Here is a 23,580-nt window from a genome sequence, read left to right as displayed (position 1 = left end):
AGATCTTCCCGCGGACCCTGCCTATTACCCACGAATGGCAGGCCTATCCGAGCGGGGCTAGACTAAACACTTATGATTGGGACTCTTCATTATAATGGTCTTGACTAGTCTAAGGCTAAGTTCTATAAAATTCTGACCTAATACCTAACTATTCCATGAATTAGGTAAATATGGAAGAGTATCACCGTGACGCCATAAACTTACACTGAGAAGAATATGACTAAGACTAACTAGTAATAGAGATATTCCTTATATCTATAAATTATTTCTCTTTACCTGAGAAATCCTTTAGCTAGAATATAATCTATATTATCAAAAGCCTTTCTGATATCCTTATAAAGGTAATTATGTCTAATAATACAGAAACCTTCACAGCTGATTTATATGGTGAGGTTGGGAGGCACCATCCATCTATGGGCAACCTTAAGGGTCAACTCACTACAGACGTCAAAGTGAAACTTATCGATACAATTGCTACGCGCCCTGACACCGCCTATGTGGATCTTGACGGCATAATTCGAAAGGTGGCGGAACATGGCAGGCTATATGATGATGCGTTTGATGAAAATATCACCTTTGGCCCTGACGGTTCAAGCACTCATGGCAACTATTGGAAAGGCTGGACTACTGCTCATATCAAAGCAACCTTCCATTTTGAGGATCTTTGATCTTCCAAGGTTGCTGTTAATCTGCTTCTTTGAGACACCTAAAATCTCTACTTTTGCGAGTGGGTATGTGCGAAACCGCTTTAGAGATTGATTTCATTGATAGGAGGGAAACTGTGAATCTTGGTGTTTTGTGAGATAAAGCAAATTGACTTCAATCTTTCTGTCACTTCGGAAAGTGAATGCGGTATTGCCTTTTGAACGATCTCCCAGATCAGGTATCATGTGTAGTTATATGGTGCCTACTATTTCTTGTTTTTTCCTAAATACTATTGAATGGGATACTATTTATCTAGCTTTAGATATTTTTATTTTACGGATATTCCTAAGATAGCTCACGATCCTATTATTATTTCTTTACTAAGCTTAAGATAATTCAAATGTTTCTATTGAGACTACTAGTATGTATATAGATAGAGAGGCTAGAATATACTGAGAAAAGACTTTGACATATAAATCTCTTTTATGTAGAAACTATTACTATTATGGCAAGTATGTATGGCCGAGTGGTCTAAGGCGTTGGTCTTAAGATCCAATTCCCACCAGGGAACGTGAGGTCCAACTGCTTGCATGTTTTTTATTTTTTTTTCTTTAAATGTTTTTATATATTATAATTCTAGCCTTTATCTTTCCATTTGAACTTTCAGATCCTCAAAATAAAAATAATTGAGAGTGATGGAAGGGATTATGTACTGCCCAGGTGGGGATGGATGTATCAAGAGGCGGGGCTGGCCACGCATTTCTGATTTTGAAGCTCTTGGGTTCGATTCCTGACCTTGCTGGATTACGGCGTCAAGAACGATTTTCATATCCTATGTATCTAGCTAGCAGACAATGGGGATATCGCTTCTTTTCCCAGGAGGATGGATAACTTATTATACGCCTATAAATTATGGCTGAGAGTGTATACATACAATTGAGGATATCAACTTCGACCAACACTGTCAGCATCCATACTGTATTTGCTAGTCTCCAAGACCAGGGCATAAACATGGAACCAAAGAAACCATTTGTCAGCTTTCCATCTATCAATCTTCTCAGTTATTCAAATTTCAGCACTTGAGCCCATCACCCTACTTAGCAGAGTCCCAAATAAAGCCAAGCATGCCAGGAAGTAGCCTTGGCCTTCGAAAATCTGACGAAATCCGCATCGACCACATCCGAACGTACCTAGCTTCACTGGCCCTGGCTTTCTCTTTTTTCATTGATAGGTAAGTACTATTACGTCCTTTGCAGAAACGACCATCGGGACCACGCCATAGCCACGAGAAGTGATCCACGAGAAGTTATCAAATCCATGCAAAAGGAGCAGACACCCTAAAAGGCACTCCAGGTTTTACCATTGGCCCGGTCCTGGCAACCACAGCCTTACACCAACCGGATGCCCAGTTTTCTTTGCGTAGAGGACAATTGCCAACGAAGACGGTTCAACATCTCGAAAAGGTCGCGTCGTAGTTAACCCGAGCACTCATAATATGATAGCCGTGCGCGACACTTACACCATACCCGATCAGAACGACATCATTGCGATGACTAGAGGCAAGTTTGCGATTTCCTTGTTCGGCGCGATGTGCTGTTTCTACCAATGACGATTATATCGGACTGCCTACAACACCATCCATTAGAGTCATGACTGACCGCGGCCAGGAAGTCTTCAAAAGAGCAATTAGTGACATCAATGTATCGACAGATGTTTTGCCAGGCTACAAATCTCCGACATAAACTTCCACGAGGGCTTAAAGCTTCTCCACTCTTAAATCTTCCACTGGCACTGCCCGGAATGCTTATAGAATGGCATCCGTAGACATCGCCTCTATGGCTCCCTCCAGCCTATAATCACACCACCTTCCCAATATTGGTCAAAAAAAGTCAGCACCAGGAAGCCCAAAGCCACATCACAATACTCTTAGCATTATCATGGTACCTGCCAGTGTGTCACCTCGCCTACGAAGCCTGAATTAAGGCTCAGTTTAGCACATGATGAACTTATCATCCTTCATTATCCTATCATATCACATGCTATAACATTTACTTCTCACACTTACTACTAACTCTTCCAAGGTTCTTGATCTTACTTTATGATTCTATTCTTTTTCCTCCCTCAGGGCTATTATCAAGCTTATTTAAACCATGGTAAGCCCTATTGTACTATTTTCTACTTTTACTTTAGAACTTCCAACTCCGAGTCTGACTTGCAACTCCTCTTCGTCTTCCTTCACACTTATATTCTTTCTCCTCCTTTACTACCACCATATTGCCTCCTAGCCTAACTCCATGCCCTCTCTCGTCTTCACTGACCAACCATGATTATATCTGCGCTCATCTTATGATCGGCCATGATAATGTTTCTCCTCTCAGTTTCAACGGTCTCAGGCCTACCAGGCAATACCTGTGAAAAAAAGAGACCTTCAATTTTTCGCTTTTCTTCACGCCTTGGTTCTCTTCCCTCCTAATCACCAGCCATAGCTATCCGATGGGATTGATTTGCAAGGTTGCCGAGAACCCAAGCTTCGAAGTTTTCTCGCCTCCTCTCACACTCCAAGTAGGTAGTCGTTGTTTAGGGCCGACCCGTTACTAAGTCCGCCTTGTTCCAGCACCACCCCAACCTTGGAAGTTCGCGCAAACGAAGACGGCTTCTCCGAGAACCTGAAGATTCTGAAGGAGACATGGTAATAAAGGAATATGTTTACCGCATACATCCTTCAAAAAGTTTCAGGAGCGTCAGTTTCACGAATACAGGCCAACTTCTGGCCATATGCACCAAATTTGCCTCGGAAAAAGAGAATACAGGAAATGGTGCAACGACTGATATTCATCAAATACTACGGGATTATCATTGCCCGACAGATTCGATGTTGCATATCGTAAAGGCACATCACGTCGGTAATAGCTTTTACTTGCTTCGAGTATCTATCGCCGGTCTGCGATTCCCACTTTTTCTACTTGAGCGAAACAAGCTGACTGTGCGTATACATATAACTAGTGAGTTCAGAAGACGAGGGCGATCCTTCATAATCGAAGTTGGCATGTCGGAATCTTTCCAACTCGTTCAAGTTGGCTGGGATGCATTATAATAGCCAATATATCGACAAGGTTCTTGACGGCAATTAGTACTTCTGAAAGGGGTTGAAGGACTCGGAACGTCCGAGTCCAACTCCAAGTTCAAGTTTGGACGGATCGATTCAACTTTCACAGTAATGTGAAGAGGCAATATATGTCTGGCAGCCGACTGACGACCACCATGACCACAAAACACCCGCTCGAAATCGAAATTGCCAGGGGCATCCCCCTGGCCCCGCCGCCAGGCAATGCCACTGGTTGCCGAGCCATCTCCTGCGAGGATTCTATTTTCTCGCTAAAAACAGCGATTTCTGAAACAGATGTTTCTGAGACGTCCCATGCAGCAGATCTAGCTGAGGCGTACGCAAGAATCCATATTTAGTATGATCTGATCTAAAGCAAGACAAAATCCCTCAAGCTTTGCTTAGAGCCTTTCCAGAGTTCTTACCAGATGTTAGACCCGAGTCACGCGATGAGATTATGAAGGATATCGATAGTGCGCAATATGACGGACATCTCAATGATGGCGCTCAAAGATGGCTTTACTATGGATGAAGGGCATTTGCTGCGAGGGGGGACTCGGGATTCTTTGTGTACGATCCATCATCCGGGACCGTAGTTGTGGACCTGGGGGTACGGTCCCGGTCCCGGTCCCCCCCAGAGTACTGATCGCAGAATGGGATCAACAACCGGAAATGGCTACTTCACCCCAATCAGGACCTCGAGTCTTCGAGGATATCAAGCGGGTTACTAATGCTGTGAACGTTCGAAATGTCTTAAGTTCTAACATCTGAAACGCTGCTGCTGCCATGTCTGGTTTGACCATCGGTCTTGACAAGAGAAACCGAAATATCGTTATCCGGGCGACAGTCTGCATATTTACCAACTTGAAGATTCCGCCGAGAATATCACAAGTCCCCAAAAATATCATTTTATCACCCCGCCAGAGGACCGCAGACCCCAAAGACACCGAAAAAGACTTGGTGATTTCTGAGGGGAGAACTGAGGGTTTTTGCGATGAGGGTTTTCGTGGAAATGGTATCCATTGACTTGCTCCATCAATAATCACCAAGTGCTTACCACCAAAAACAACATCATGTGCAACTAACTAGGTAGGAATGAATGCTAATAGTTGCCAAGATTTAAAGAGAGAAACAATTCTAAATTTTTTATCTTTCATGTTCGACATAAACCATGCAAAATGACCTCATACTATGTTAAGCAAGTAGAGAAGACTTTTTCATCGCCTTCACAACAGGCGGCTCTTTACGGCCAGCACTTCCTGTAATCGCCGCAATACTCTCCTCAAGTACACGAGATCCAGCAGTAACCTGCATTTCTTGATCTTCGCCATCCTCATCGGGATTTTGCACTGGTGCAGCCGGGATTTCAAACACGTCCTCACGGCAGTCTGCACATAGTTTCAACACATCCTCCAACGCTTTCTCAATTGCAGCTGCGCGTTCGCGCATGTTACGCCGCAAAAGGGCATCCACAAGAACCTCAACATCATTAACTGATGAATTGACTCGCTCCATGAGTCGCCTGACACTATTCACCAAATATTCTTCCTCGTATACAGTACCCTTCTTACCCTTGGCTCGCTTACGTTCCTCGCGGCGGCGGGTCTTCGAGGTGTGGCGTGAAGAAGAGGTCTTACCGGTGTATCGGGTAAACATGGTGCGACCAGCGAGAGTTGTTGCTTCTGTTGGAGCCAGTGATACGTTGTCAGGGATGTCAACACCGCCCTCACCGCCTGTGGGATCACCTCCAAAGAATGCCAAGGGGTCTGCGGCACGAAGCTGGCGCAGCTCGCGAATTCGAGGCACTTGGGCGTTGAGTTGACCCTTACAGTCGGCAAGTAGATCAGTCATCGAACCCATTGCTTCCGCAAGTCCGGAGTCGACAATTTCTGTAACCTGGTCTTGTTTGCCGTGCAATGTAAGTAGGCGAGCTGCGTCCGCAAACTTTGACCCCTGGCACAGAAGTCGTGCAGCTGTGACGACATCATGCAGGTGCTCTGCATGAACAGTTGCCGCTGCAACATAGTCGCGATCCTCAACCAGAGTTGAGGCAAGATTGTTGATATGTTCCGTCAAGTCTTCCTCTGATAAAGAGGCCATCATGGCACAGTATAAAGATTCACGCCACATATGAGCCAGATGGTAACACTTATAGGCCTCATCATACACGGCAAGTGACTCGTAGGCAATTGCTGCGTCTTTGTGCTTGGACTCGCCTTGGAGATAGTCGGCATAAAGACTGGTGATCTCTTTTTGTTGCTCTGGGTGGTATTTGTAGATCTCAAGGGCCTCTTTGTACAGCACATGCTTAGCAACGTAGCCAAAGAGCTCTTCGTGTGCATTCAAGGAGAAAAGATGACCCAAAGCCTTGACGAATCGGGAAAGGTGGTTATCGATTTCAAATTGACGGCGAGTCTCGGGCAACTGCTGCAACTTGCGGAGGAACGGAAGGTACTCTCTGGGATCCATCTGTGCCTGCTGAGCCACCAGAAGAGTGAGTTCAAGGTCGTAAAGTCCGAGCGCATGAGAATAGAGACGGTTGGCATCAGTCAAGAAACACATGTGCTCGATGGCATCATCAGCTTGCTCTGGACTTTCAGTCCTTAGACGTGCAACAAGCTTTAAGCCAGCCTCAAGATCAGGTGGGGACTTGCACACATGGGCAGTGATCAGATTTTGCAAGTTTGTGTCGAGGCGACTCTGTAATACGGCCAAGAAGCCATTGCAGATTGTGTTAACCTTGCTATCTTTAGTCAAGGGCTTGGATGCAACCGGAGCATCTGGCTGAGCTACTAAGGCCGACTCGTTCTTAGAGATCTTAAGGGTGTCTTTGTACAATGTTTGTGAAACATCATCCTCGCTAAGCATGGGTTAGGACAAGTCTCCACTAAACATTTTGATAGAGCCTCTTACCTGAGACGAGAGAGGAAGTCATCGATAAAATCGACCCTCTTGACCTGGTCAATGAAAAGAGAAATGTTCTCCATGAATTGCTGGGGCGCATAGTCGTGGAGGATATTCAAATCGACCATTTGGCCACGACAAGCCAAGAACGCAGCGCGGTATCTCTTTTGGTCAATGAAGGTACGAATTCCGGCCAATACTAGTGCGCGAGGGTAGATGGTTTCGATGTTACCTCGAGGTGCCTGAAGGACCACACCGAAGACTGACGGCATCACAGACACTAGCTTTGATCCACGTTCAATGCTTCGACATCTTTCATCTGTTTCCGGGGTATCTTCGGGAACTTCCATGTCTATAATCAATTTATTAGTTGATTGGAAAAAAGGACACAGGACTTGAATATCGTAGATATACCTTCCACCTTGTTCAAATGAACGAATTTCAACAAATGCTGAGATGTGGTGAACAGAAGATGAGCCGGTGTCGCCAAGAAGGAGGTGCAGTTCTTTGCAAGAACTCGCTTGTTGGCATATAAACCACCAGTGCGAGAGAGGGTAATTAAAATTCGCTAAAATCGTCAGATTTATGTTCCTAAGCTCAGCTCCAGAAGACATTACCTCAGTATCCGAAATAGACACAGCACGAGCCCAGTGAGTGTCAGCACTGGGGCTCTCAGCCCAGGGAGCAATAACAAGTTCATTTTCGGTCATCTCAACACTCGAGTATGTGACAGCTTGGCCAGGCTGGCGTGCGTGTGAGAACCACAGCGATTGGTGCCCAATACCAGCGAAAATCGATGATAGCTGCTCAGAGTCGGCTGCTTCGTAGATGATGCGGGACTCGCGGGTCTCCAACATAGTTTGTTCGATATGAGTCTGGTTCGGTCCAGAGTCCTTCAGCACATAGATCTCATTGTCATTCACGAAAGCGATTTGTCTTGGGCGGCTCTGAGGTGCATCGGGTAGAGGATAGCTGGATTCAAGAATTGGCACGGGAACGGGACGACTCTTGAGAGGCCACAGGAATATAGAAAATCTCGATTCCATCAGAACTGCAATACGTGTACCTGACTTGCTGAATGCCACATCCACTACATTGGAATCCAACTGTAACTCATTGTGAGCCATAGGAGGTGGCACACCAGCCAGTCTTAACGGAGTAAGTTTCAGGACCTTTCCATCGATGACAGCAACTGCACCAACGTCCTCCGGGATCACAGTAGACCCATGGTGGATGTCAAATACATAGTCCATGTCAAGGATAGAGCCTGAGGATCCTGCAACTACTCGCAATGGTTTCTCTTGATGCCAATCGAAAGAGAATGGGACTATTGACTCTGGTTCGACCGCAATTGGGATCTCTTGCTTCAGATAGTAGTGATAATTTCCCATTGTCCAGAGTTGGACTCGGTCTGTGAATCGAACCGCCAGCACAGTGGAATCAATATTCCACGATAGGAGAATGCGTGACGCCCAGGTTTGACGATCTTGTTCTGTCAAACGAAGAGTAAATTCACCGTGACGAAGACCATTTCGTTCGAAAAACACAACATCAATTCTGTCATCCAGACGCTGGATTCCCGCAATCAGGTTTCCAAGCGGTCTCCAGCTCAGAGCACCTTCAAGGCCATCAACGGGTTCACTTACACTATCTAGAGTACCTTCTCGAGAGTAGACCCTGATCACTCGGCGAGTGCCTTCATCAATAGTGTTCACGGCGACATAGGCACCGTCACCCCGCCAGCTGATCGTCGTACTGACATCATCGTAGGTGCTCAGCTTGCCTTCATCGACCTTCTCCGGTACAGTGGGATCGCGGAGAGCCTTTGCTCTCTTTCCCTGGAACTGGGTCTCTCTCTTACCCCAACCCACAGACACGTGCTGCGACGCCTGCATGTCAGCTTGGGAAAAGGTGATCTCAGCCACATTCTCGAATTCCCGGGTCATGTAGAGGAATGTTCTAGATCTTGTTGTGATCGCCAACAACTCCTCATCTGGAGACCACGCAGCGGCGGTGATTCCAACATCGACTGATCCCAGGATTTCGATTTTGTCCTCTCCCGGGGAGGGGTTCCTCGCGGACAATAATGATATCTCCACCTTCCAACACCAAACACGCGGTTAGGTTGTCGGCAAAGTAGTGTAGAGAGAGAACCCGATCACATGGTAGGTCTGGCAATGGGGATGGTGCATCCCAAGACGCAATACATTCAAAATCGCTGGGACTCAGTGGGTCAGCAGAAACGACCTCGGGGCGCTTGCGTCTGAGTTCGATGACTGGTTTCTCCAAGGTAGGACCAAATGTGCATACAACAGAATCCGAAGAAGTGTCCCATGCAGTGGCAGTCAATGGAAGGTCCCCCAAAACTCGTGTCTCTTGGAGACGCACGTTCTTGAGATTCCGCATCTTTGGTGGTAGGTATCAACTTTTTTTTTTCTTTGGTAACGGGCCCGACTCTCTACCCCGCCATGAGACAGTTGAATCAAACGGGTATTGAAAGCAGTCAAAACAATTAAAGAAAGTTGCCAAAGCAATATATATGCCTGGTTGATCTGAGCGACCAAGAAATGCTATGGGTGACAAGGTTGTGGCCGAGACTGATACAAAATTAACGTCGAACCACAGATTTTTGATTTTCCACACCCGCTCAGCCAATGATCTCATTCAGATTTCAACGTCGCTCCAGCTACAATTATAAAGCTTCTACACGGTTACAATTGAGGAATTTCAGCTTTTAAATCAAAATTCCAACTTGTTCTCTAACTTTATACATGATATCCAACTCCTTCGGAGCCCAATTCCAGAATTTCCAGCACGAAGCTGTCCACACTGCCGTCGCGCGAGAAATGCGAAAACGAGCTTATTTGGTCTTGTTGGTTTGCCAGACTAAAAGTGGAAATATCGTTAGTACCTCATAGAACAACCATCCGGACCATTGAAAGCTTACCAGCAATGGCAAAGGGAGCACCGAATCCGGTAACTAAAAGAGAGTCCGAGTTAGTCATTGCGCTTAATCTTCGGGGCACTGCGGATTACGCACTCATGAAAGCCCAGTAGCGCCAGAAGAAGGTCTTGCTCAGGGGGTTGAAGGGGAGGTTGGAGCGAGGGCCCTCAGCGTAGTGGTAGGGGCTGCCAAACTGAGTGCGGGTGGTGGAGAAGCCACGACGGGCAGCGACGGTGGCCAGACGGGCGCGGACAGCGGAGGAGGCGTACATCTGGAATATTGTGAGCTTGCCAATCAATCATACTATGCAACTGGAGGTTTCAAAGCACCAACCTTGAGGTACAAAGAGGAGGGAGTGAACGATCGGAATTGGACGGACGGAGCCAGGATAGACATCACAAGTTGCGGAATGGGTCGATTTGGTCACATGACATGACTCCCGTGACATCGAATTGCTTTGTCATTCGATGCAAGTCTGAATGGCCAATCAGATGCCAGTATTCAATATACTATATAACTTCAGCAAATGTACATGTCTTTTTGGGGTCTTTTTTTATGTTATCTGTAGATCAGGTGTCCTCAAGTACTCAGTATTCAAATACTTAATCTCATGAGTAATAGGGGTATATTCACACGACCATTGGGCCTGGTTTCATATACACCTGCGCACTAGTATGCCTCCCAGCCAGATTCAATACAATAAGTCCCAAAGAATATCCATGAATACATTTCGAATTGAGAGCTCCTCAGGATCCGTGATATCTTATATCAAGTCAACAATTCAGATCTTTAATGCCTGCATAGGTGGGGTACAAATTACATCACGTGGCGCACCTAAATCGGTTAGCGCCAGGCATGGTTGATTGCTCACCTTACCGCCTTCAATTTTCTCCGGGAAAAAAAAAGGTCCAGGCACTTTTACTTCGCGACTCTTGAAGTGACTGGCTTCGATCAACCACAGCAGATGGACGACCTTTTCGACGTCTTCGATGGCGCCCCATCGGCGCCATTGCCATCTAACAATGCTTCCAGACGCTCCAAGAAGGACAAAAAAGATAAAACCAAGAAGCGCGAAGCAAGTGGATCTTTAAAGCAAGATGGAAACCCGACGACAGAGAGAAAGGCCAGCCCCGTTGACGAAGTTATGGAAGACTCTGCACCACCTCCGACTGCAGAAGAGCCCGCTCCTAAAAAAAGAAGCAAAGCGACCCCGTATTGAGGATGCGCCTGCGCCCTTAGTCGCCGATACCTTCGAAGCCGAACAAAAGGTTGAGCTTGCGGGCCAAGCTGGACTTCAAGGGCCTGACGCTGCCTCGTCCCTCGTCGTATCACACCAAGTGCGCCACCAAGTTTCGATCCCCCCGGACTATCCCTATGTCCCTCTTTCTCAACACCAGCAGCCAGCGGAGCTTGCTAAGACATATGCTTTCACCCTCGATCCTTTCCAACAACTTGCGGTCAACTCGATTCAGAGAGAGGAGAGTGTGTTGGTTTCTGCGCACACTAGTGCTGGAAAAACTGTAGTTGCGGAGTATGCCATTGCGCAAAGTCTCAAACGCAACCAGAGAGTCATCTACACGAGTCCGATTAAAGCTCTATCCAACCAGAAATACCGAGAGTTTGCTGCTGAGTTCGGTGATGTCGGCTTGATGACTGGTGATGTGACTATCAACCCTACAGCAACATGTCTTGTCATGACCACCGAGATTCTGCGATCCATGTTATATCGCGGTTCCGAGATCATGCGTGAGGTGCAATGGGTCATTTTTGATGAGATCCACTACCTGCGTGACCAAACTCGCGGAGTTGTCTGGGAAGAGACCCTGATCCTGCTGCCCGACAAGGTCCGGTATGTTTTCTTGTCAGCTACTATCCCCAATGCCATGCAGTTCGCCGAGTGGATCACGAAGATGCATAACCAGCCTTGCCATGTTGTTTACACCAATTACCGTCCAACACCCCTTCAACACTACTTTTTCCCTGCTGGCGCCGATGGTATGCATCTCATTGTGGATGAGAATAGCAATTTCCGGGAAGAGAACTTCCAGGAGGCAATGAGTGCGATTAAGAAAAAGAAGGGAGACGATTCAAACGATGCGCTGGCAGTTCGGAAAGGAAAAGGCAAGGATAAGAAGATAAACAAGGGAGGAGAAAAGGGACCCTCGGATCTCTACAAAATCGTTCGAATGATCATGGTGAAGAGCTTGAATCCGGTCATTGTTTTCAGCTTCAGCAAGCGAGAGTGTGAGAGCGGCGCTCTTGAAATGAGAAACCTTGCGTTCAACGATGATTCTGAGAAGGAAATGGTTTCGAAGGTCTTCAATAGCGCCATTGAGATGTTATCACCAGAGGATCAAAACCTACCACAGATCCAGAACCTTCTTCCTCTTCTCCGAAGAGGTGTTGGTATTCACCACTCTGGTTTACTTCCCATTCTCAAAGAGACTATTGAGATTCTTTTCCAAGAAGGGCTTATCAAGGTCCTATTTGCTACTGAAACCTTCTCCATCGGTCTGAACATGCCTGCAAAGACTGTTGTCTTCACCAGTGTGCGGAAATTCGATGGCATCACACAACGATGGGTTACACCTTCTGAATTTATTCAAATGTCCGGTCGTGCTGGTCGAAGAGGTCTCGATGATCGCGGTATTGTCATCATGATGGTTGGTGAAGAAATGGATCCTGCTGTTGCCAAGGAGATTGTACGTGGTGAACAAGATCGCCTGAACTCGGCATTCCACTTGGGCTACAACATGATTCTCAATTTGATGCGTGTGGAAGGAATTTCTCCAACATTCATGCTTCAGCAATGTTTCAAGCAATTCCAAGGTTCATCAGACGTTACGATGTTGGAGCGTGAGCAAAAGCAATTAGAGGAAAAGAAGGCCAACATGACTATTTCCGATGAAGGGACTATCCGTGAATATTACGATGTAAGGAAGCAATTGGACCAGTTTTCTGAAGATCTTCGCGCTGTGATCACGCATCCCAACTACAGCCGCCCCTTTCTCAACCCTGGTCGATTGGTTCAGATCAAGTACAAGGAAATGGACTTTGGCTGGGGTATCGTGGTTGACTGCAAAGCACGCAAGCCTTCCAAGAACTTCACAGAGGAATACCCTCCACATGAAGCCTGGATCTTGGAAATAATGATGAAGATTGCTGACGGGCCCGCGGTTGGCACCAAGACTTTCCAAGATCTTCCTGCTGGCGTACGACCTCCTAAGGAAGGAGAAAAATCTCGCATGGACATTGTGCCCGTCATGCTCACGTGCATCTCCCAAATTGGTCAACCTCTAGTTCGCTTGCCCAAAGACTTCGCGCTTCCCGCAAAGCGTAAAGACATGGGAAGAATGCTGAGTGAGATTCAAAGGCGATTCCCCGATGGAATTCCTCCCCTCGACCCCATTGAAACGATGCACATCACCGATGATGACTTCAAGAAGCTCCTCCGCAAAATTGAGGTCTTAGAATCCCGACTTATGGGTAACCCGTTGCACAACTCTCCACGTCTACCAGAGCTGTACGACGAGTATGCCGAGAAAGTGAATGTTGGCACGCAAATCAAGGAGCTTAAGAAGAAGATCAACGATGCAAACTCTGTTCTCCAGCTTGAAGAGTTGAAGAATCGCCAGCGTGTTCTCCGCCGCCTTGGATTCATTAACGATGCGGACGTGGTTCTGCTGAAAGCTCGTGTTGCTTGCGAAATCAGTACTGGTGACGAACTTGTGCTTAGTGAGCTGCTCTTCGACGGTTTTTTCACCGACCTTACTCCCGAGGAAACTGCCGCTGCGGTCAGTCTCTTCGTGTTTGAGGAAAAGGTCAAAGAGGCTCCTCCTCTCTCCAAGGATGAGTTATCCAAGGCGCTCACGGTGGTTCAAACCAAGGCGAGACACATCGCCAAGGTGTACCAGGAATGTAAGATGGCTGTGAACGAAGATGAGTATGTCCAGAGTTTCCACTGGGAGCTGATGGAAGTTATTTACGATTGGGCTCATGGAAAGTCTTTTGCCGACATCTGGTAAGTTATATGCTATCTATATATGAACTCATTAGAATAATGACTAACAATCCCGATAGTACAATGACCAATGTCTACGAAGGTAGCTTGATTCGTGTCTTCCGTCGCCTGGAGGAATGTTTACGACAACTAGCTCAGGCTGCCAAGGTCATGGGCAGCGACGACCTGGAAGCCAAGTTCGAAGCTTCGCTCCTTAAGGTCCGTCGTGACATTGTGGCTGCTCAGTCCCTGTACCTGTAGAAATGATATCCCCTTTGAGGTCCCCTTTTTCCCCCTACATGGAGTTCACGAAAATAAAAATTCAAAAGCATTCCAAGATTCAACCCTTTTCTTCTTATATAAGATAGTCATAGACATTATTCTTAATTCATCATATTTCACAAAGCTGAAAAGAAAAAAAAGAAATTTTACTGTGGCTCCCAAGGTTGAGTCACCCGATAGCATTGACCTCGTCATCTCTCTTTGGCTGACATTTCATTACTCCTTGCATTCGGGTAACAGCTGGGAGAAGAAGAAGAAAAAAAGCAGCTTCCCTCTTTTACTATATTGTCATTACAGCTTTAATCTGTTCATTTTCTTTTCCACTAAATTTTTTTCTCTTTGAATTTTCACGATACATCCCGTTTTTCTGCAACGTCGAGAAGTCACCTTGAAACCTGCGCAGAGGGAGTGCGTTGCCGCCCGCAACGCCTTAATCTTTTCTCCACCGCTTCTCTTCTTTGCCTTTCTACATCCCCACCTCACCCTTTTTTGGGCACCCTTTTTTCTGACCTCGTCTCCTTTACCTTCTTTCTATCATCGTTATTTCAGATCTGCCCATACATTTGTTGCCATCCGGCTGTCATCATGAACAGTCTGGTGGCCACTCCTCCTGTTCCTCCTCATTTCTATGAACACTCTCGGCACTCTCCTTCTCGTATAAGTACGATCCCTATTCCCAAAGTTTTCTGGGCCATCGACTGGTTTTCAAACGTCATCTCCAAGATATTTGAAATGCTAACCCTCTTTGTAGTGTCTACCCCCTCTTCTTCCTACAGCAACCGAAAGCGGAAAGCCGACGATGATGGCAACGATCACGATGGACGGATGTCTGCCTCTCCCACAAGCTCACCAGCCTTTACTCCACGCCAGCTCCCTGCATTCCGAAATTACAAGCGTTCCCGACCGAATGTCTCTGGTAGACCGCTCGCTCTTCCAAGATTGCTAGAAACCCTTGACACCGATGCCTTGCGAATGGTCGTGCGAACCATGTGCGAGCGCCACCCCCAGCTCGCCGATGAAGTGGCCCAAACCTCTCCCCACCCAGTGTCTCCAGTACTCTCCAGGTTCTAAGGAACTACCAAGCGGCCCTACAGTCTTCTTTCCCATTGGGTGGCAACACAGAATCCGATTATGCCTACAACCGAGTCCGACAGCCACTCACCAATCTCCTCGAGGCTCTCAGCGACTTCACCCCTAATTTTCTGCCACCCAATGAGCCACAGCCTTCGGTCTCGCTAAGCTACTTGGATGGCGCAACCGATATCATTCACGCCTTGCCCCGTTGGAGCACGCCCCAGAACAATATCGAACGGGACTCTGCCTACGATGAGATCTGCAAGGCTTGGGTCCTGGTGATCCGAGAAGCTGCCAAGCGTGGCGGAGGTATCCAGCTCCAGTACGGCGGATGGGATCAAAAGCTGGCAAAGCATAACCAAGCCTCTGGAGGGAAACTGCAAGGTGCAGTCAATGAACTTGGGTCGAGCCTTGGTTGGATGGGCGGGCCAGATTCTCCCTCTCACGGCCCTAGTGGCAATGACCTTGGCTCTATACGTGATCAGCTTCTCTCAGGCACCTATGGCTTAGGCACCCCTGTCAAAGTTGGGCCTTGGTGAACAAGATAACTCACAAGAAAACGACCTTCCTCCTCGATCTCTGGAGGTTGAGGCCCTCTTCACTCGCAATGATACCAACCCGTGCTCATCGAGCCGCCAACCCCCTAAAACCTCGCATCGACTCCACCAAGAACTGTCCCAACAGTTCGTCCTCAACAACTGGATCGCACAATACTACGTCTGCCACGATCACGATACCTCTTGCATGACCTTTAGAAAAATCCCTCATGGTCTCAGATCGGCGTTTATACCATGCAAAGGCGAATTACCTGACAATTTCTCTCCATTTTCTCTTTCCTAGCATGTCAAGGCTTCTGAATGATGATTGTCTCCTGGCTTTGACTGTTTCGACATCCTCATGAATGATTCCGACTCTCGCGCCGCTACGTTCGTCATTCTGATTTTCATTCTTGCTTCAACACTCATTAGTCCTTTCTTTTACTTTCCTTCTGTCCTACCACTCCGGTCTGCCTATGGCTTGATACTCCCTCCGCCCTCACTCCTTTTATTTCCTTTTTTGCTTTATCATATTTCAATCTTCAATGAAGTGTTTTCCCTTCTTGTCTTCATTTTCTTCGGCGCTTTCTGGAGTCTTGTACATCCTTTATCGTCTTTTCTGTTTCTCTCTTCCCTTCCCCTTGATTTGTCGTGGTTTCTCGCCTTTACTTCATTTCAGCATGGCTCTTCGCATTTTTTCTGTCCTGCTTCTGCTCCAGGCACAGCCCGATATACGTTGGTAGCTACTTTTCTTCTTTCTCGTTCACGCACCCTCTCTACGAAGTGGATGCGTTTGTTCAAGAAGCCCTGCTATATTCGGCCAAGTTATTTTCACCTTGTGCCAAGTCGGTTAGAGAACTAGTTGCCTACATAGCTCATCAGAAATAAGAAACAATAAATTCACACTGCAAAGATTAAGCTGTACCAATTTATCATTAATAAGATGTAGTTCTGGATGTAGGTATCGAGTTTCAAGGTCCTCTTTCGTTTCTCAATTTGGGCTTAATAAACTTGAAATGCGAATAATAAAAGTCGCTCTTTCCTCGCTAGATCATACCAATGCACGCTTCACTATGCGAAATAACCAACCCGCGTCTTCCCACCCGCCTTGAAAACCGGGCTTCTCAACACCAACAGTAGACTCGCCATCCGTATACGATAATGCATCACCATCGTCAGAAAGGGCGACCTGATCCCCCTCGGCATATAACGAAAAGTTACCATGTTCGATCTCTACCTCATCTCCATGAGAGATGGCACGTTCCTCAAAGGTAACTGTCGTGGTAGTGGCAGCAGCACCAATGGTCGCAATCGTGGAGGAAGCAGATAAAGCAGGCAACTCATCAACACCAAACAAGGTCCATTCCACCAACCGATCAATCCACCCGCCGAGTCCAAATCCACGCTCTCGAGTCAGACGCTGCAGATCAGCCTCATCAAAATCCTCGTGTGTCTCATCAGAGAAATACTCATACTCCGAGTCCACATCTTCTTCCTCTCCCTCTTCAAAGAACATCCGACCCCGATCTCTCTCCTGCTCTTGGATTGACGCCATCTCCGCCCGGATCTTCTCATCGACAAAATCAGGAACCAGTCCCACCCCACTGCCACTCCCTCGGCCCCGAATCTCAGGACTAATGGTCTCCGTCGCGGTGCTGGTCCTGGGACTAGCAACCTTCCCTATTGAAGCAGAAGAAGCAGAAGATAGAGGCGGAAGCGCCGTCATGGTTAATCCAGCCCGACTTCCACGACGACTATGAGCACGAGACCACGTACCTGGCGTCGAAGCACCAGAGCGAGACTTCCTCGACGATGCACCAGATTTCGTACGGTAGTGGTTACGGTGATGTGAGACAGAAGGATCCTCAAAGGGCATTTCGGAAACAAGACTGGTTGAAGATTCACGCTTGGAGAGCCAGCTTTGCCCTTTTTCTTCGCGGGTGGAAGATGCGAGCGCTATCCCGGCACGGAGCACCCATTCCGCATCGGATTTTACGGTCGCGTCACTGCGTTTCTTGTGAGATCCTGTATTATGATGCAGAGGGAACAAGACATTTTGTCTGGTAAGGTTTGTATCGCTTGCTGGAGTAGCGCGCGTGGAACTCTTGCTTCGGGTGGGGTGTCTTGTTCGGGATGTGCTACGCGAGTGCGAAAGGATGGGTGGTGTGCTAGGGACGGAGACACTGGAGAGATATGAGGACCTGGTTGGGGTTCTACTGCCAGTAGCGACTTTCGGTTCGTCTCTCTGGTAGCTAAAATAGTCTGTTTCAAGCTGATCTATGTCGTCGTCGATGGGAAATCGTGGAGTAAGTGGAGCCAGGGATATGTGTTTTAGGTTGGGGTATGAGCGGCGTTTTGGAAAACCACTCGAGTTATGGAACTGACGCGGTTCATATTAAGACTTGTATTCTCTGAGTTCAGATATTTATCTGATTTTTGACTTACCTCCATATTATGACGAATCATTCATGTCCAAGTGTAACGAGTTGAGAAGAGAACGAAATAGAATTGAAAATGCGGAGGTGCTGCACGTGCGGACTGTTCGGGCATGTGAAAATGGCCGTGCACTCGGATATTGCAAGGCCTAGGTACACCGTCCGGGTACAAATATGACCTAAATAGTTATCTTTTTTTGCTTCCTTTGTTTTGGCCAGAAATTACTTAGATATTATGCTTATAATCGAATCTTCATACCTAAAATACTATTTAGTAGGAAAATACTAGTGCAACCACTGCAGTTGATGACCCTCTACATTGATATGTGTTCCAGGGTTCCGAGTCAGGATATATATCCTGCCAGTGCCAACTGGTGCTACACAGTACTAGTACTATGGGTAGTATATCTGGGCATAGTAGTCCTTGAGTCCGACTCGGACTCGGATATCATATTAAATCCCGGCATTTAAAGATGCGATCTTCTATTTAATTAATCATGAACAATTGTATAACATATAACTACATACTAACTTGAAGTGTTCCCTTATTCTATGGACCCCTACGGATTTAGGAATGCGGGAGGCGTTAGCGGGGCCGATACAATTGGCTAATGCGGGCTCGATTCCCGTCGGTGGAGAATATGCTTAATTTTGACCGCAGAAACATTGAAGTATACAGGAACTTGAACATCATATGTGAATATCGCAGTAGATAGTTATAGAATATTACGTGCAACTAGAAAAGAACCGTGATTATACTCTTGGAATACTATAGCTGAATATTGGGCCTATCGAGTAAGGAGTAATATGAAAATGAGTACTGGAAACTGTCAACTGGCATTCTGTGCATGTGTGGTATGGAGCTACAGAGAAAGCAGGATGGCTGGCTGGTGGCATCTGGTATCAGTTTGGTTGTAATTCTGGGAAACCCTCTGTTGGGAAACACCTGCAACTTCATCGACTGATCTTCCCACCTTTAGCTGAGAAAATAATTTAAGAAGTATGAGTCATATAGAGCTCGGAAAGGCGTATCTGCCAGACTTCAAAACTTTGCGATTAATCAACATTAGTATGCAGGATCAAGGAATATGTTGAGTTAAGAAATCCATCGAGAGCCAGCGAGGTTGGGTTAGTTTCCACTTGGGAAAGCGCTAGAAGTGCACCGTACGATTACATGCCCAATTTGGCAGATAAACTGGCTCAAAAAATGACAATTAGATAGAGCTTGAATTGGGCTATCTGGCAAACTGAAAAACTTTGGAATTGATCAGGATCTGGATGCAGGATCAGGAGATGTATGGAGGAAGAGAATCCCCTGGTTTACCGACGGTGGTTCTCGCTTGACCAGCGCTGGTCCGATCTTTCCTGATAGTGATCTTCGCTTAACCTGGAGTGATCTTCGCTTAATCTGGGGTGATCTGATCCGCGCTTGCCTGGAGGTGATCTGGGGACCCCTTCCCCCAGGGTATAAATTCCCCCAAGATCTCCCTCTTTTCGACTTTCTCTTTTCTTTTTTCCCCAACTCTCTCTCTCTCTCTCTCTTCCTCACACACACATACTCTCTCCCTCTCAGTGGTAGCTGCTGTAGCCCACACACGTCGACAAAGAATTACAGTCTCTCTTCCCCCCTGCTCCGACTAACCCAAGAACTACAGCCTCTCTTCTCCCCCTGCTCCGACTAACTCTCTCTCTCCCTCAAGTGCTCTCTCAGTGGTAGCTGCTGTAGCCCACACATGTCGACAATGAATTACAGTCTCTCTTCCCTCCTGCTCCGACTAACCCAAGAACTACAGCCTCTCTTCCCCCCCTGCTCCGACTAACCCCCTTCGCGTGACAGCTGCTGTAGCTTCACCCATGTCGACAAAGAATTACAGTGTACAGCACTAACCCCTCCGACATCTAGGTTCAATCCTCCTCGCTCAAGGTCCGGTCCAGGTCATCACACTCTACTTGTCCTCCATGTCAGCTATGACCACCAACATCCACTTCAACCTCAGGCTTCCATCTTGGTCCCTCCATGCCTTGACATTCATGTCGGCCTTGACCATCCAACACATGTCAGTCGTCCACCTCGGTCTTCGGTCTTCTCGGTCTTCCATGTCGGCCTTGACCACCATCCACTACAAGCTTTGTCGGCCTTGACCATCACTACAAGCTTTGTCGGCCTTGACCATCCTCGTCGGCCTTGACCACCATCCACTACAAGCTTTGTCGGCCTTGACCATCCTCCACTACAAGCTTTGTCGGCCTTGACCATCACTACAAGCTTTGTCGGCCTTGACCATCACTACAAGCTTTGTCGGCCTTGACCATCCTCTACTACAAGCTTCGTCGGCCTTGACCATCCTCGTCGGCCTTGACCACCATCCACTTCAAGCTTTGTCGGCCTTGACCATCCTCCACTACAAGCTTTGTCGGCCTTGACACATCTACCTTGACACGACACGACACGACACGACCTGACCTGGACTCGGACCTCGACCCTGATCTTGCGACCTTGACCATGCACTTGACCTTCGACCTCACCCACAACTACATACTCTATTCTTCCATGCCAACCTTGATACAACACACACACACCTGGTCTTCAGCTTCCTACATACAATTCTTTCTGGTCAATGAGCGAGGAGGACTGAATAAAATCCTACTCCACTTCCAACCTTCAACCTACTTAACCCACTTTCGCATCTTTCCACTTGACCATCTCTGGGTAAGTCTCATTCACCACCAAGCCACGTCCACAGCTTGCTGATATTCCTCTCCAGTCTTTTCTATCCTCACGTCACCCTTCTACATCCTCCACATGCAACTCTCTCTATACCACGCTGTTCCAAATATAACCTCTCAAAAACTCCACCCTTTCGGCTCTGGCTGTGACCACCACAGGTAAGTCGCATCCACAATACAAGTCTTACTCTTACACCTAGCTCACATTCACTCAGCTCTTCCTTCTTCTACCTTGGCGGCCTTGAAAAATTACCTTCGGCCTGCCACACATCGTCTCAACACATTCTTCAACAACAAACTACCCAAGTCTCATCCGTCTATTCAACCATTCACTCATCATCCATCCATCCACTGTCTATTCAATCATTCAACCATTCACTCATCATCCATCCATCCACTGTCTATTCAACCATCCACTCGTCATTCAACCATCCACTCACTCAACCAACCATTCAATCATCATCCATCCATCCACTGTCTATTCAACCATCCACTCACTCAACCAACCATCCACATACTTCAGCGCCTCCCAACTCGCGTCTACAATTTTTTTATTTACTCCTGTATGATCAAACAACCATCCTCGACTATTCAACTTCATTTTGACCAAACCGACCTGACCTGACCAACCCACCTCTGCCTGGCCTGATCCATCGATCTTCTACTCGGCCTGACCAATCTTCTACTCAGCCTCAGCCTTCTGACGCCTGATCCACTTCCACTTGGCCTTATCCATACTTGGCCTGATCAATCTTCTACTCAGCCTCAGCCTTCTGACGCCTGATCCACTTCCACTTGGCCTTATCCATACTTGGCCTGATCAATCTTCTACTCAGCCTCAGTCTTCACAGACGCCTGATTCATCTTCTACCTGGCCTGACTAATCCTTCCTTCGGTCTTCAAACCAACCTTGACTCTCATCACGGTCTTACAACATGGTCTTATTTGGTCTTCCAACACATGGTCTTCTTCAAACTTGGATACTCGACTTGGTTGCTTTGAATTTTATGTATTCTTTCCTGTATTTTCTTTTTTTTGTATTGACGCGATGTTGCCTGTCAAAGCTCACAGTACCTTGGTACCTCCTCCATCAATTGAACTCTTTGACGCCTCTCTTCCTTCAAGCTATTATTCATAAAACTTTAGAAGTAAACATTGTAGTAACTCCTTGTAACCTATGAATGTTGTTGATCTACTGGCTAGGTGGGCGTGGGATGAAGTAATATTAATTCATATAGAACCACCTGAACAGGTTCTCCTGCCCCAGTTGGATGAACAACCTTGGAGCCTTGCAAGGTTGGAAGTCAACTACTTGAGATTCTTGATAGGTAGCCAACTTGAGAATGATTTTTTGAAAATAATATGAAATATCAGAAAACTTGAACCGGCGGCTATAGTATACTGTATGCCACCGTAGACATACTATAATTTGTACATAACTGCGTGTTTAGAACCATCTAACTAGCGTTACATGTAGTGAATATTTACAGCCGAGAATCATGGAAGTCTAAGACCTCAGCTCCCTTGGTCTTCAAATCCTCCAGAACATTATACTCCATAATCCACTTCATACGCTCCCCGAGGGCTTGTGGATTAAATTTCTTAGTCATCTGGTCCGGCGTGTCTGAGCTAGCCAATTTGCCCGCTTCAAAGCTCGTCTGTGTGACACGGTCTGTCCTGGGCTTGCGCAAATTTTGATAAAAGGCGAAAGCTTGTTGTAAATTGTCGGTCTTCCAGTGGCGAAGAATAGTGGCGAGCGCAATACCAGACTCAATGGCCATGCATGTTCCCTGACCTATTTCAAATTATCAGCGATCGAATTCTTTGTGTTGAATAAAGAAGTTTGTATGAGGAGAGACATACCTTGATGAGGAAGGGTGGAATGTGCGGAGTCGCCCAGAAGAATAATACCTGCGTCCTTCTGACCATCCTTCATCTCGTACCAGCGCTCCATCGGATCACGCACATAAAGTGCTTGCTTAAGCATCTTTCCATCAGATGAGCTCTTGCGCAAACCAGCAATAATATCCTGTACCTGCGGACACCAGTCCCGGACATGCTCCTGCAGACTGTCGATATCCGAGCGCGCCATCCAGTTCTCCGAATCCCAGGCCTCCAAAGGCTCTGACATAAATCCGATAACGGCGGCACGGTCGGTTTGAGTTTCTTTATTACCAATAGGAAGAATAAGAACGTGTCGACTCGGGCCACGGAAGTTCACAGTCTTCCGAAGAAGATCCGCAGTCTCCTGAGGCAAATCCTTGTAGTCGACAAAACCACGGTACACAACCTGACCAGAGTAATTAGGTGAGTCGCCCAGACCCATGTCACGGCGCACATTTGACTTGATACCATCGCATCCAATCACGATATCAGCCTCGGCAGTAGTTCCATCCTCAAAGTGCAAGGTGTAAGGCGCAGCACTTGCGTCGGAGTTCCGGTCAACGGATGCAAGACGCTTTCCCAGATTCAGACTAGATTGCGGGACACGCTCCTTCAGAGAATCTAGCAAGTGTGCGCGGTGAAGCAGTCGCGCGGGAGGGAAGGAAAACTCCTCAATATGACCCAAGTAATCGCCATCCTTGTAATTATGGTACTCCATGTAGCAAGGCAGCTTGCGTGAGGACTTGGCAGTCATGCTCTTTTGCAGACCGAAAGCATCCAGGATGCGGTTCGCATTTGAGGTGATGTTCACACCGGCACCGACCTCACCGAATTGGGCTGCTTGTTCGTAAAGTTGGACATTCTTCAGTCCGGCGTAGAGAGCGGCGTTCAGGAAGGACATGCCACCCAGGCCACCACCCACAATGGCGATGCGTTTGTGTTCGAAGCCCATATTGATGCGGGGTAAAGAGCATAGTATTAAAGATAGATAAGAAGAATTGATGAGAGTTAAATTGAAAGGGAAGAATATAGCGTGTTCAATGGCG

General features: G+C 47.1%; 9 protein-coding genes across 9 annotated transcripts; 5 read left to right on the top strand and 4 right to left on the bottom strand.

Annotated features, from left to right (window-relative positions):
* Window positions 1-347: 347 nt before the first annotated feature.
* Window positions 348-668, top strand: N7483_007115 (uncharacterized protein; the record flags this gene model as incomplete). The annotated part of the gene is made up of 1 exon (XM_057090552.1): window positions 348-668. The coding sequence occupies one exon, from the start codon at window positions 348-350 to the stop codon at window positions 666-668; it is 321 nt and encodes a 106-aa protein (XP_056945293.1).
* Window positions 669-1,769: 1,101 nt separating this feature from the next.
* N7483_007114 (uncharacterized protein) lies at window positions 1,770-1,986 on the top strand (the record flags this gene model as incomplete). The annotated part of the gene is made up of 2 exons (XM_057090551.1): window positions 1,770-1,876; window positions 1,902-1,986. 2 exons carry the CDS (start codon window positions 1,770-1,772, stop codon window positions 1,984-1,986), a joined length of 192 nt encoding a protein of 63 aa, XP_056945292.1.
* Window positions 1,987-3,906: 1,920 nt separating this feature from the next.
* On the top strand, window positions 3,907-4,280 carry N7483_007113 (uncharacterized protein; the record flags this gene model as incomplete). The annotated part of the gene is made up of 2 exons (XM_057090550.1): window positions 3,907-4,085; window positions 4,154-4,280. 2 exons carry the CDS (start codon window positions 3,907-3,909, stop codon window positions 4,278-4,280), a joined length of 306 nt encoding a protein of 101 aa, XP_056945291.1.
* Window positions 4,281-4,942: 662 nt separating this feature from the next.
* Window positions 4,943-9,058, bottom strand: N7483_007112 (Elongator subunit IKI3; the record flags this gene model as incomplete). The annotated part of the gene is made up of 5 exons (XM_057090549.1): window positions 4,943-6,608; window positions 6,662-7,004; window positions 7,067-7,220; window positions 7,270-8,751; window positions 8,807-9,058. The coding sequence occupies 5 exons, from the start codon at window positions 9,056-9,058 to the stop codon at window positions 4,943-4,945; spliced, it is 3,897 nt and encodes a 1,298-aa protein (XP_056945290.1).
* Window positions 9,059-9,512: 454 nt separating this feature from the next.
* On the bottom strand, window positions 9,513-9,867 carry N7483_007111 (cytochrome c oxidase VIIc family protein; the record flags this gene model as incomplete). The annotated part of the gene is made up of 3 exons (XM_057090548.1): window positions 9,513-9,538; window positions 9,600-9,632; window positions 9,693-9,867. The coding sequence occupies 3 exons, from the start codon at window positions 9,865-9,867 to the stop codon at window positions 9,513-9,515; spliced, it is 234 nt and encodes a 77-aa protein (XP_056945289.1).
* A 693-nt stretch (window positions 9,868-10,560) lies between these two features.
* N7483_007110 (ATP-dependent RNA helicase MTR4) lies at window positions 10,561-13,857 on the top strand (the record flags this gene model as incomplete). The annotated part of the gene is given in 3 exon segments (XM_057090547.1): window positions 10,561-10,728; window positions 10,739-13,617; window positions 13,677-13,857. 3 exon segments carry the CDS (start codon window positions 10,561-10,563, stop codon window positions 13,855-13,857), a joined length of 3,228 nt encoding a protein of 1,075 aa, XP_056945288.1.
* Window positions 13,858-14,463: 606 nt separating this feature from the next.
* On the top strand, window positions 14,464-15,491 carry N7483_007109 (cut8/STS1 family protein; the record flags this gene model as incomplete). The annotated part of the gene is made up of 2 exons (XM_057090546.1): window positions 14,464-14,922; window positions 14,973-15,491. 2 exons carry the CDS (start codon window positions 14,464-14,466, stop codon window positions 15,489-15,491), a joined length of 978 nt encoding a protein of 325 aa, XP_056945287.1.
* Window positions 15,492-16,539: 1,048 nt separating this feature from the next.
* N7483_007108 (DUF3984 domain-containing protein) lies at window positions 16,540-17,939 on the bottom strand (the record flags this gene model as incomplete). The annotated part of the gene is made up of 2 exons (XM_057090545.1): window positions 16,540-17,868; window positions 17,934-17,939. 2 exons carry the CDS (start codon window positions 17,937-17,939, stop codon window positions 16,540-16,542), a joined length of 1,335 nt encoding a protein of 444 aa, XP_056945286.1.
* Window positions 17,940-22,134: 4,195 nt separating this feature from the next.
* N7483_007107 (uncharacterized protein) lies at window positions 22,135-23,486 on the bottom strand (the record flags this gene model as incomplete). The annotated part of the gene is made up of 2 exons (XM_057090544.1): window positions 22,135-22,445; window positions 22,514-23,486. The coding sequence occupies 2 exons, from the start codon at window positions 23,484-23,486 to the stop codon at window positions 22,135-22,137; spliced, it is 1,284 nt and encodes a 427-aa protein (XP_056945285.1).
* Between the last annotated feature and the right edge of the window lie 94 nt (window positions 23,487-23,580).

This window comes from Penicillium malachiteum, assembly GCF_028827825.1.
Source record: "Penicillium malachiteum strain IBT 17515 chromosome Unknown utg000003l:1.0-4950554.0:1.0-4952489.0, whole genome shotgun sequence".
NCBI classification, from domain to species: Eukaryota; Fungi; Ascomycota; class Eurotiomycetes; order Eurotiales; family Aspergillaceae; genus Penicillium; species Penicillium malachiteum.
The sequence above is the reverse complement of the archived record's forward strand: the minus strand, read 5'-3'. Positions and strand labels throughout refer to the sequence as shown.